This window comes from Notechis scutatus, chromosome 1 (assembly GCF_049901735.1).
Source record: "Notechis scutatus isolate UNSWTSFEM ecotype Mainland chromosome 1, rNotScu1.2, whole genome shotgun sequence".
Taxonomy (NCBI): domain Eukaryota; kingdom Metazoa; phylum Chordata; class Lepidosauria; order Squamata; family Elapidae; genus Notechis; species Notechis scutatus.
In genome coordinates this window covers 63194908-63208559 of record NC_142009.1, presented here as the reverse complement: position 1 = coordinate 63208559, position 13652 = coordinate 63194908, and the positions used below count along the sequence as shown (strand labels likewise).

The following is a 13652-nucleotide window of genomic DNA, read 5'->3' as shown; positions in this document are numbered from 1 at the left end:
ATACTAGGAAACATTCCATATAAATCATAAGGATACAAGCGACAAAGTTACAGTCACACAGTCACAAGTGGGAGGGGATGGGTGATAAGGAGTGATGAGAAGATTAATAGTAATAGTAGCGCAGACTTTGTAAATAGTTGGACAGTGTTGAGGGAATTATTTGTTTAGCAGAATGATGGCGTTTGGGAAAAAACTGTTCTTGTGTCTAGCTGTATGCTCATTAAGAGGGAATGGCTAAGGAAATAATTCCACTATTTCAGGCAATGTGTAATAATTAGAGATCAATACAAATTTTGAGTGCAGCAGCGGTAGCTGCTTACCTTCTCTGGATCCTTCTTTAGTTCTGGATAAGCATCTCCCTGCAAAAGAAACATCAACTCATTACAAGTCATTACTAGTGCCACTCCCACTTTTCCCCATCCTTACTTTATATTATATGGAATTCTTTGCTTCAGAAATTAGGATTTTGTTTTGTTTTGTTAGTCTCATGTCAAGAATGATATAATATAGCAGATTATCCTCCCTCCACCCCCAATTCTATACAAAAATAAAATCTCTGTATAGGATTAACACGAGTGACAAACAGCATTAGATGTGTTGACTTAATACAAACATCACAAAAGATCTTTCAGGCCCTTCATACTATTGGACAGAAACACTTCCATAAGCGCTGACTTTCAGTCAAGAAACATGGAATTCTGCAAACGTAGCTCTTTCCCGATTCCAAGTCCTTTAATAATTCTGTTACTTCTGTACATTTTCTAGTTAGCAGAAGTGATGGGATATATGTCATTGGAATAGTACAACTGCTGCATTACGTACTATTTCTTCTAACAGTGAGACCACGTGTAGGACAATTAGGTAGTTTTAACACCTGCATTAAAAAACCCTGCTCTTTGACTTTGTTATATCTCCCACACTTCTAGCAACTAAGGGATTCCTTAACTGATATCACAAGGGAAACTATCTGATAAGGCAACAAATACAGCGTTAGAAAATAAAGCTAGCTCTGAGAAGTGTCTTGCCTAAGAAATCAATTCTAACTTACCAGAATTTCTCCTACAACAGGAACCAAACTCGCCAAGAACCCAGGTGGAGCATGGAGAACCTCTGAAGAAAATCGTACAGCCCTGCGTAAGATCTGACGCAGAACAAGCCTGCAGGGAAGAAATGTTTCAAAAAGAAATTAGCATTCTGAGTGAGTAGGGAATTTTACTTTTTCAGAAAACAGTCTTGAACACTTGCTAAAATTCCCACCAAGATTCTCTTAGTGTTTCTCTTGTTAGTTTTACAACTATATCCTTGGTATACTCCATGTGTTGTATACTTTATGCATGCATTTCATGTCTGCTGCAGTCACTCTCTCCTCCACTAATCTTTTGGAATTATTCAAAATTGTAGTTTCCATTTGTCCCACTCTGCTTCCTCTCTCTGTGTAACTTTCTCTCTCACAACATCAACACAACATCAATATTCTCTAATCACTCACGCCCTCTGATGACCCAGAGTGTACCACAAACGTAACAAAATCCAAAATGTAAATGTCCTTTAATGCCTCCAACTTGGCCCCACTGTTCAATAATACTCAGTTGGAGATAAAACGTACTCAAAAATAGTCTTCAAAAGAAAGCAATACAGTCTGAATTTAATGAGCAGATAGAGGTGAAATAAAAAACCAAACAAACTACAATGACAAAATTTCCACAAAGGAACAGAAGTATTTACCAAATTCAAGGAGATAACAAGGCACAGTCTGTTGCAAGGATGCCAACCAAGATAACTTCAGACCAAAATAAAACACGCTTTGTTTCCAGCGTTTGCCAGTACGCAGGTCCAAACTCTTATGCAGTTCTCACACCTGCAGCCCATGAAGAGGATCAAGGCCCTCTCCTCCTGAGTAGACCATGTCTCTCCCTTATCCTCTCCTTCCTGCGTGCCCTAGGATGGATAGGGGATGGGCCTGGGTCCCATCTGACTGCTCAGCCAGCCTCTGCCCTTCCCCAGCCTCCTCCACAACCTCCGGAGGGACACTTCCACTCCCAGTCGGCTGTTCCTCCTCTCCCTCAGAGTCGGTCTCCACCAGGGGCATGACACTCCCAACCTTTCTCCCCCTCATTATTGGACTTTTTCCTTACTCGGCACCAGCCATGCCTGGGAAAATCCCATCCGCAATGCACACAGACAAGGCACGCACATGATCTGCCACCACTCTGTATGCCATGTTCACTCCCCCCGGGTCAGTCTCGCCAACCAAGCCTTGGTAACCAGGTCCACCGCAGCCCTGAAAGATAATAGAAGACACTGAAAAAAGGCACACAAGAATACTGTATGTTCTATTACTCCAAGTTGCACCGCTTTTCGTTCTTTCTTCTCTTTCTTTACCCTTTTCTCCTTAAATGTTTAAATGGAATGTTGTTTAAATGTTTATAAGATTTTTTTTTTAAAGAAAGGGAAGACCAAAAATATTTCACCAAACTAAAATGGGCCCATTCCCCCATCTCCACACAACACCCAAAACATATTTGTGAAGTCTAATGCATTTGTAAGTTCATTCAACTGCTTCTGTGTCTTTTAACATTCTACCATCTATCTTCTGAAAAGATCCAAATAAAAGATTTTCCTGTTTTAATAGTTTACAGAGGGGGTGTTATGTTTGAACTTCTTTTAAATCAACTCTGAAACACTGCACACCAATAATGGCTAAGTTTCCTGAGGTTTAATGTTGCAGTTTTATGCCTTACCAAATTCAGTGGCACTTACTTCTGTGTAGACATGTAAATTACTACTGCAGAAAAGTAGAACTGATAGCTAAGGAAGGAAAGCTAACCCCAAATATAATAAGACCCATATCACAACTTGTTTTATACTTCTTGGAAGCTGCACTTTTTCACTCAGAAAAGAAGCATTCTAATGCTATCAGAGTTGGTCTCTCAGTTTGAACAGTCAACAAAAACTTAAGTCATTCAAGTGGCTCTTTTAAGGCTACTGCCAGAAAAGAAGATGCAGCAACTTTTGATCTCTTGACAAATAAGCATTCTAGCATATCCACAATATTCAGACTGATGAACCCTGGTGAGCCTCAAGATTTTGTTGAAATCTAAATCTCATAAATACCATCCAGTGATCACAGACATTACAATATAAAATCAAGTGGACCAGAGATTCCCGTTCTTACTCCAAGAAGATAGTGCTGTACCACTGTGATTCTGTCACATTAGTCTTTCTCTGACTTGAGGCGTACGATGGCAATTGGGACCAGAATGGCCATTGCTAAACAATATCATTGTAAAGGCCAATTGCATTGCTTTGTGATGGCAGTCCCAGTTGCTTTGTTTTGTCCCAGGACTGTTAGGTGAGGAAGCTTTCTGCTGGCTTCTCACAATCAAAGTCAGTGGGTAAACTGGCAGGAAGTTTTAAGTCCATGTTGATTGGCAGGTAATTGGTTGCTGTCAGGTGGGGTAGGCAACAAGAAAGTGTGTGAGACTGCAGAGGAGGATTGAGGATGAGATGTTGAGGTGTGGGACTGCATGGAAGAGTTGAGGATGAGATGTGAGGGGGTGCACAAGAGATGTAGTAGGGGTGTGCAAGAAGCACAGTGTGGGTCAGATGCGCAAGGAACACAACATGGCTCAGGAAGTGTGTACAGGCAGCATGGCACAGGTCAGGGAGGGTGCACAAGGGTGTGTGAGGGACATAGTGCAGATCAGGAAGAGTGGGCAGGTGCATTAGGTAGTTCTGGGCAGGTGCATTAGGTTGTGCAAGAGGCATAGAACAGATCTGGACAGGAGCACAACGGTGTTTGAGAGGCATGATCTGGGTTGGGAAAAGACTTGTGAAGTGGAGTAGCAAGGTCCATGAAGATGGTCTTTAGATACATTTCAAATCAATGTAAGTCAATGCAATCATAGTTCTTAACTGGAGACTACTAGGTAGACTGTATATACAAAACTTCAAAGTCTCGGTAGAACCACACCAGGCTCATCATCACCTTATGGATGGCATCCAGGATTGGGGTGAAGAGGTCAGTGTCATAATTGGAGCGTTTGTTCTGAAGAACTGTCATCAACCTTTCTAAGCCCATTCCGGTGTCCACATGATGCTGAGGCAGATGGCGTAAACTCCCGTTGGCCTCTCTAGAAATGTATCCGTTAACCAACCAAGGAAAAATGGTAAACATTAATTAGAGGCCAAGACTTGTTTTGCTGAAGGAAAAGGAATGGCAATGCTACAAACGATTAAACTGAAATTGGAGAAAGGCACCAGGAAAACTGATGAGGACAGACTAGATGACCAAGATTAGTGGGAGATTATTCAAAGGTTCTTATCAATCATAGATTAGGACAACCTTTTACTATCACTCTATAGAAATAATCTGTTAGGTAAGCAAAGGCAAAACCAGTAGCATGAGTAAATGAGTAAGGACATAATTTCCTATATGTAGTTTTTCCAATGCTTTATGCTACCCTTTTCTCTCTTAATTTCTTTTTTTTTTTGGTTTCTGACACTCTCTTCTCTCTCATCCAAGAAACAGGCTGCAGGAAAGGGACAGATTACTCTTGCTAGAGATATGGGCTGATCTACCATTGAAGGCTTTTGAAATCAGGACACAAGCTGTGATGGGGGCTTTGGGCTGAAGGTTGCAAGCTCTGACAGCATCAAAATATTAATGCAGAAAGTACACTCACCAGGGGCAGTACACAGAGTGGTAGGGTAAAACAAAGAAAAAGGCGTTTTAAATTATTTTGTAGATGATGGGGACATAATGGGCAAAATGGGTACTTGAAGACTGCAAAGATCTTGCCAATCCACATGAAATTAGTGCAGCCCTCCAGCTGATAAATGACAATATAATTGGGATAACAGGGAGGAGGGGAAATATATATTTAATATAAATAATTGGACTGATAAAACAATACAGATTAGTGTAAAACTTATGAATATTTATTTGTTTAAAAATTGTATAGCTGCCCAACTTAACAAACTGCATATTCTATGGCAGGGATCTTCAAACTTGACAGCTTTAAGACTTGTGGACTTCAACTCCTAGAATTCCTCCTCCAGTCATGTTAGCTCAGGAATTCTGGGAGTTGAAGTCCACAAGTCTTAAACTTGCCAAGTTTGAAGAGCCTTGTTCTATGGTATGCAAAATTGTGTTAGGAAGTCAAGTTATGGCATTTATATAAAACTCTAGCAGTAACATCATAACACACCTATTGTACTGTATGAAAACGAGGTTCCAGATCTCCACTACATCAGGACTTCCCTGATTCACGAGTACTGCTGCATTTCTTCCACCACCTATATGATCATAATGGATTTCTGTGCAGGGTCCACAGGGACCAGTGTCACCCATCTCCCAGAAGTTATCTTTCAGGTGAAAAGGAAGAACGTGGCTAGGGGGTACACTGAAAAACAAACGAAGAACAATAATAAGAAAGGAACAAGCAAACAAGCAGAGCAGTTGGTGAGTGGAAAGAGTAAACCCATATTTTCCTTCTTTTCTCCCAGTGCCTGGATCTATGAACTTCATGGGCTGGAACTCAGACATTTCAAAATGGGAAATCGGTTTCCAGGCTGCCACTTTGCTGGGGTGGGTGAACTCTAAGTGGTAACTTAGACATGGTTCATTCATTCTGCTAAATCACACGTCATCTCTACAAATCAGAGGCTGGTTTCCCAACACATGCTAAGTCAAATAAACCATTGTATGGCACAATATGATACATACAACCCATTCCTCCTCCACTTTACAATGATGGCCTGTACTGATGAATGCTACCGAACAAGATGAATAATATTATGGTATTCAGTTCATGCTTGCTGCATGCAGTGGTTTTGGTCTTCTTGGCATGTCTAAGGATCAGGATTATGCAATCCTTGAGCAAATTGGGGTAAAAATCAGATAAAACCATGTGAGACATAAAACAAGGCTATAAACTATTTCAGGCAATGCATTGACCAGTGCCTCTTTCCTAGCCCATTGTCCAGCTACCATATTATAAATGCTGCTGCCATTATTTCCATGCTGCAGTAGGTTTACAAATATGCCTCCAAGTCTTTTCACTCTATTATTCCAAAGAATTCCTGAGAATTAATTATTCAAAAATGAATACTTTAAGAGTCCTTCCAGATGGAACATTAAAGGAAGATTCACAGAGTAGGTTAAAACGTTGAAATATTGGGTGTCTGCTTTCAATCTTCTACCTACGGAACTAACAAAATATGAGAACTGAATACAAATTTCATAGTACATTTTTTCAATAATTATATGTGTACTCTGAAATGCTCATTACGTTGTCCCAGCAGTGATAAAATCTTTTAAGGCCAAAGTTTTGAGCCAGTTATTATATGGTACCCCGTTGCATTTACACAAATATATATTTAACCTAGGCTAAGAAAACAAAATTGTTGAAATCCTTATTCCTCATGAAGATATACCATAATTTCCCAATATTTGTATAGTGTGCATGCCTCACGTAAAAGACTCTTCACAATGATGCAAATTGATATTATCCATTAAGATGATAATGAGTATATATTCCTCCACCACCCGACCCCCATATGAATGCCATACAAGCTTATGTTTGAACTCAGAAACTGATTCTTATTTGTGTTACTTCACTGTCAATTGCATACTCACTGCTGTATACAATTAATAGCATTCATCAGGTCACTCTTTAGCTGCTTGCACTATTAATGATCCACCTGTTAATACTTCTAAAACATTGGCAAAATATCTGTCACAGAAACAGCTTTTAAAAGTCATCTAATTCCCACTTAAATGTAAATTATTGTTTATTTTATTTATATGACTTATATCATTTGAACATATATATCAGAGTTGGTGAACCTTTTTTGGCACTGAGTGCCAAAATGGGAGTGTGTGCATGCACGGGGGAGCACCAGAAACCAGAATAGCAGCTCCCCAGGTGGTCTTCCCATTTCTGGCGCACATGCTCACGCGAAGACCAGCTGGCCGGTGCACATGCGCGCGCCAGGACCCAGAAGAGCAAAGGGCGATGGCTACTGTGCCGAGAGAGCTGGATCTACGTGCCACTTCTGGCACGCATACCATAGGTTCACCATCACGGGTATATATTGTTGTTTGCTTTTGGACCATGATAAAATACCTTCAAAGTTTCTAAAATTTATTTACTTTCATTTTTTATAAAAAATACTTACCCAAACATAAGCCATATATCCCTACACTCTTCATCAGCATTTAGACCAAGTGAGGCATCACCTCCAAAATAAGTGACATAAAGCTGATCCTTTGGAATTTCATAGACTTGTGTCAGGAGCTCCCATGCCATCTTACATGCTTCCTCCTAAAATAAAGAAGTATGGAAGCAATGAAAAATAATAGTTAAATGTTTGGGTAAGAAAACAATTGCAGATGCTCCAGAGGGAACAGACTATAAAGAGTGATATTAGCTGCTTGTAGCACAAATCAAGGACAACCTGGTGAGCAAATAAAATGAAATACGGAATTAAAGTGATCTGGTGAGAGCTTTTCCCAGTCTCTTGCAACTGGATAGATAACCTCGGATAGATTACTCTCTTCTCTAAGCTATTGTGCAGGATACTCTAAATTATTTGAAGATACAATATAGACAGATAAACAATTAGTGTCATTAACAGCAGACTAGAATTCTATAAGGTCTTTTTGGCTGTTTATTTGTATACAGTTGTTTATATAATGTTTTCCCAGACCAGTGTCTTCTGGATGTGGTAGAGTACAACCCTCAGCATGTCTAATCAGCAAACCTATGGTATCTAAAAAAGATGGATGTTACACTCCAACACATTGCAATCCACAGGCTGAAGACAACTGGTTTAAAGTATTTAGATCAGAAGTGGGAGCACAGAAGTCTCATCAAGTCAATATGAGTGCAAACAGCAAAACCTATTCACTTTGCAATTAGACAGTTTCCTTGACTTGACTTATTCTTCATGTTTGCGTAAAGTGTCATGTTTGCATAAAGTGCACAAATCAGAATAGCCTGATCAACTAAGTTCTTTCTCAAAAAATATTATTTCCACATGCAGAAAATCCTTTGCACTGAGAAGCCATAGCAACTACAACGATTGTTTTACTGTTCCAATTTATGGTGCAGTTTAGAAACAAATATGTCACAAAGAAAAAAAGGTAACTCTGGATCATGTTTAGGTCACATTTAGTTACAAATTAAATTAACTACAAATGGACCATTTTTTAAAGCAAGTGTAACAATGCCTTACTTTGAAATAATCACCAAAGGACCAGTTCCCGAGCATTTCAAAGAAAGTATGATGATAAACATCTCGACCCACATCCTCCAAATCATTGTGCTTTCCACCTGCCCGCACACACTTTTGGGTGTTCACAATTCGGCGGTAACGTTTAAGCTCACTTTGAGGATCTGCTGTGCCCAGGAAGATTGGTTTGAACTGGAAATTCAAAAACAATTAGAAAGGAAATTTCACAAATGAGATATTTGGCTCACATAAAGAGAAGGATTGCTATAGTGGGAAGGCACATTCTCTTATCACTCAATAAACCAAACTTAGTACTAACCATGATTAAGGGAAACTAGCAAACATTTCTCAGTCAGTACAGCAAACCCAGCCAGCCACATTCTAACAGTTCTACTATTCCAGATACTTTTCCTTTTGTGGTATCTCTGATTTCCTGGAATCATGTTGTTACAATTTAAACAATGTTTGCAATGATCACATAAGAAACAGTCATCATGCATAGCATGTAAGAAGCTCACTCTTTTCCCAATCCCTTTCTTTCAAAATATTATTGTTATTCCAAACCCATGGATGCAGAAAATCAAATTGAAAGAGGCTGCTCTGTGTTTATTCTTCCACCCTACCACCCTACTTTTTTTAGAGCAGCAATGGCTCCTTATTTATAAATCCATCAATAGTTCAGATTTGGATATACACTGGGCCATTTGGTAAAGTTCTCAACCGTATTTCAGCCTATAGTATATGTTTGAATGACACTGCAAGCCAAAGTACAACATAACTTAATATGTCATGCAAGAATGTATTGTCAGTCTCACATATGCACACAGTGTGCTCAGAATATCTGAGAACAGGGCATTATTTTAATTTAACACTGATCTAATAAAATGGTGACTTGAAGCAGCAACTCTCTGGATCCAGTCCATTAACTTAGCTACCCATTATGCTGGTTCCAGTGATGCTCTTGAAAAGCAAATTTATATTAAATAATGTTAGATAAATGTGAATCACAACATAATGCATAATGGCATATGAAGCTTACTTTATTTTTATCTAAAACATTTTAAATCCAGTTCTCAAGAGAAAAGGTGCTAGAGAAAAGAACATAAGACATTCTTTCTGAAATATCCCAACTGCAGTTCTCAGTTGCATTATGACGCTTCTTATTCCGACTGCATATTTTCCTTCTGCTGAACATTTTTTCTCCTATTTACATTTCCAGAAAAAATATTCTAGAAGTCTAAAAAGTTGTAAAATGCAATGCAGCTTTATGAGCAAATACACATATTTTTTTTTTTAGCAGCGAGAAAGATGTAAAACGACGGCACCGTAGCAACAGCATTTACACCAGGAAAGAAAAGAAATTCCGAAAAAAAGGGAACGAGATATAGCATCCGATCAGAGCCGTCAAGGGCAACGGCGGAACCCTTCTGCGAAGCCTGTTCATTCCGCGCCCTGTTTTGGGAACGTACCTGGTTCATTCCCGCGTTCACGAATAGCAGCCCGGGATCGTTTCGAGGCCTCACAGAAGCCGAGGGAACGACTTGATGTCCGTGCCGCTCCTGGAAGTACTGGAGGAACATCTGGCGCACGTGTGCGGAGGACAAGGAGGCGGCCGAGCGAGCTTGGAAAGAGCTGCAATGCCAGTTGCGGGGCATCCGGAGAAAGCGTCTCACGCAGCCCTGCACTCCCGCCGCCATCTTAGCTGTGGGCGGAATTGTGGGAATCGGAGAAGGGGGCGAAGCTTGCGAAGTGACACCGTCGCTCTGTGTATGAATGCATGAGAGCTCCAGCTCCGTGTCGAGTGGAAGATGTGGAATTGCTGTCCCAATTTCTGAAATTACAGTGATCTCTTGGTAAAGCAGGGTTTCTGCATTGCCGCCCTTGGGGAGGTCAGACAGAGTCCACATTCAACCTTTTAGTTACATTGTTGCAATGAATCCACCTCTCCCAAAGTTTCCTTTGCATTGTGTTCATTTGTGTTCAAGTTGGTGTATATGGATTTTTAGGACAGGTACGTACGTTGAGGTTACACTGAGGGAAGGGCGATGGCAAGAAAGTTAAGAATCCCCGTTTTAAAGGGATTATAAACATATTCAATCAGATCCCTCCAATGCAAGGTTGTGGCTCATTTTGTTACCTGTCAATAGGTATGAGAAAATGGGCTTCTCTGGGGGAGTCCGGTTCTCAGGGCATGCACTGCCATAACCATGATGTGGCTCCTGAGTTCAAACAAGATGACATTGTTTAATAAAAGGGGATCAGCGCACGCCCTCTTCGTTAGATTTTGGCAGTGGGAGGAGGAGGGAGGTGGTCAGCAAAAACAGTGGAAGAGCAGCTGTTTGGGATCCTCAAATACACTCTGTGGGTGCACTATGGTAGTGATCAGCAAACATGCACAAATAAAAGCTTTCTGCAGAGTTGCATCAGTTCCCATCCTCGAAGTTTAGGAAAGTTATATGGAACCCCTCTCCTGTTCTGCTTTTTTTTTTTTTAAGTCCTTTGCTTTGGCTAAAAAGTTAAAGCACTCTTGATTCTTTGTCTTGGTTAGAACATACTCATTTTAGTCTTGAAATCCGATAGATAGAAACACTGTAGAAATGCAAAGAAACCACTAGGTTGCGCTGCTTCAAAGGTCTGTGTTGATTCTAAAGATAGAGGAACTGATTGAACAAAGCTTGTTCTGAGTGTGTGCTTCAGCCCATTTTCATTCTGATTTTAAAGCGGTCTCAGATTTTTTGAAGGTATATTAAAATGTAATTTCCTCAAATTGAGCAGATTCAAAAGCCAGACAGCGCCCGCGGGACTTGAACTGCTAGGAACTAGAGTTGAACACGAATTAACAAATTGTGAAGGAACCGCTAGACTAAGCTGGCTCGAGTCATGCTTTCTGTTCAGAAGATATATGAGATGACTCAGCAAAGTTTATGCAGAGATGATAGGTTAAAGAAGATTCATAAATGATTTAAAAGCTGGACCAGAAAATGTATTTTAGTGTATGCTCCAGCCCTTTTCCATTCTGATTTTTATTCTTTTTAGTTTTAGAAGGAATTTTCAAAAATGTGTTATAATCAAAAAGCCAGGCAGCGCCCGCGGGACTTGAACTGCTAAGGAGTAGCAGCTGAATTACAATTACTCAGATTGCGAAGAAACCGCTAGGCTAAGCTGGCTCAAGTGCTAGTTCCTGTTCAGAAAATATAAGAGACGACTCACCAAGATTGTAAACGTAACAGAGTAAAGAAGTAGAGATTCGCAAATGATGTAAAAGGAGGACTGGAAATTTTATTTTCAAAGCATGTGTTCCAGTCCTTTTCCATTCTGATTTTTAAATTCTTTCTTGTTTTAGGAAGCATTTCAAAAATGTGTTAGAATCAAAAAGCCAGACAGCGCCCGCAGGACTCGAACTACTAGGAACTAGCAGTTGAATGACAATTACTCAGATTGCGAAGAAACCGCTAGGCTAAGCTGGCTCAAGTGCTAGTTCCTGTTCAGAAAATATAAGAGACGACTCAACAAGGATTGTAAGCTAATAAAGATGTAGAGATTGATGTAAAAGCTGCCCTTTCCATTCTGATATTTATTCTTTTTCTGGTTTTAGGATATATTTTCAAAAATGTATTGCAATAAAAAGCCAGACAGCACCTGCAGGATTTGAACTGCTAAGAATTATCAATTCATAAAAAATTACCCATATTGCAAAGGAACCTGTAGGTTAAATTGACTCAGGCAATATTTAAAAGATATGACTTAGCAAGACTTAGATGACTTACAGACTATGGGATAAATATTCTCAGATGATGTAAGATCTTGATTGAAATATTTTTTAAAGTATATTTTTCTTGGTTTTAGGTTTCAGGAAATATTTTCAAAAATATTTTTTGATTAAGCCGAGCCTGTGGGACTCGAACTACTAAATTGTGAAAGCAATGGAATAAAGATTCTCAGATGATGTAAGAGACCGATTGGAAATTTTGATGTAAAGACATTTTTTTTTAAAATGTATATTCCAGTCTTTTTCTATGTTTTTACCCCTCCATGTTCAGTTTCAGGAGATATTTTCAAAAATATTTTCTAATCAAATTGAGCTGATGAGAAATATATGTTGAATGTTTCTTTCCACATATAAATAACAAGAAAAAAGGCAACAAAACAGTTGGTCCACTAAAGAGAGAAGATGGCAAGGATGTAACAGGCACTAGAGAGAAAGCAGAGCTACTTAACTGATTCTTTGCATCAGTCTCCACGCAACCCCCCTCCCTATAACCCAACCTATCAAACATAACTAAAACACAGACTAGAAATAAAAATTAAAATAAGCAAGAGAATGGTAAGAGAATATATATCTGATCTTGATTAATATAAATCACTGGGACCTGATGGATTACTTCCCAGAGTTCTGAAGGAGCTGGCAGATGTTATCTCAGAACCATTATACCAGAGGTGGTATTCAGCCAGTTCTGACAGGTTCTGGAGAACCGGTAGCGGAAATTTTGAGTTGTTTGGAGAACCAGCAAATACCACTTCTGATTGGCCCTGCCCCCATCTAGTCTCAGCCTCTCGGGTCTCAGCTGATCGGCTGGGTCTTCTTTTGTTGCCCTGCACAGGAGAACGGAGCTGGAAAGCAGGTTAGTGGGGTGGGGAGGGAATGAGGATTTTACAGTATCCTTCCCCTACCATGCTCACCAAGCTACGCCCAACAAGCCATGCCACACCCACCAAGCCACACCACTCCTACCAAGCCACACCCACAGAACCGGTAGTAAAAAAAAAAAAGAATACCACCACTGCATTATACCATATCTTTAAAAAATCCTGGAGCACCAGGGAATTATCAGAGGATTGGAAAAGAGCTGGTATGGTTTCCATCTTTTTTTTTTTTAAACAGACCTAGGAAACTACAGACCAATCAGCCTAACATCAATACCTGGGAAAATACTGGAAAAAATAATAATAAAAAAAACAGATATGTGAACATCTAGAATAGAAACAAATTTATAACTAGTAGCCAGCACAGGTTTGTTGAAAACAGATCATGTCAAACCAATCTGGTTTCATTCTTTGATAGCCACTAAATCATTGTGCATGCCAAAACAACTAGAGAGTTTTTTCCCTCGTGCTACCACTTTGTTGAATATTTCATTTCAAATTCCCAGAGGTTGGTGGGAGGAGCTGCTGGCTGTTTGTGAGGAGGCAGAGAGTGAGTACAAAGGAGAAAGGCAGTTTGAATTGCTTCCATTGCATTTCAGATTCCCAGAGGTTGGTGGGAGGAGCTGCTGGCTGCTTGTGAGGAGGCAGTGAGTGAGTACAAAGGAGAAAGGCAGTTTGAATTGCTTCCATTGCATTTCAAATTCCCAGAGGTTGTGGGAGGAGTTGCTGGCTGCTTGTGAAGGAAGCCAAGGGTGAGTAGAAAGGAGAAA

General features: G+C 39.9%; 1 protein-coding gene across 2 annotated transcripts in view; it reads right to left on the bottom strand.

Annotated features, from left to right (window-relative positions):
- The window catches only part of AARS2 (alanyl-tRNA synthetase 2, mitochondrial), a 32469-nt gene extending 22498 nt beyond the window's left edge, over positions 1 to 9971 (bottom strand). For both annotated transcript variants that reach the window (XR_015749555.1, XM_087965669.1), the window contains exons 1-8: positions 9708 to 9971; positions 8242 to 8430; positions 7183 to 7328; positions 5211 to 5405; positions 3989 to 4133; positions 2136 to 2281; positions 1049 to 1157; positions 321 to 359 (exon numbers count right to left, since the gene is read on the bottom strand). Coding sequence is in view for 1 of the 2 variants with exons in the window: in XM_087965669.1 (XP_087821795.1) it covers positions 321 to 359; positions 1049 to 1157; positions 2136 to 2281; positions 3989 to 4133; positions 5211 to 5405; positions 7183 to 7328; positions 8242 to 8430; positions 9708 to 9935 (1197 nt within the window). In the remaining variant the exon portion in view is untranslated. The remainder of the gene's footprint in view (positions 1 to 320; positions 360 to 1048; positions 1158 to 2135; positions 2282 to 3988; positions 4134 to 5210; positions 5406 to 7182; positions 7329 to 8241; positions 8431 to 9707) is intronic.
- Positions 9972 to 13652: the final 3681 nt, after the last annotated feature.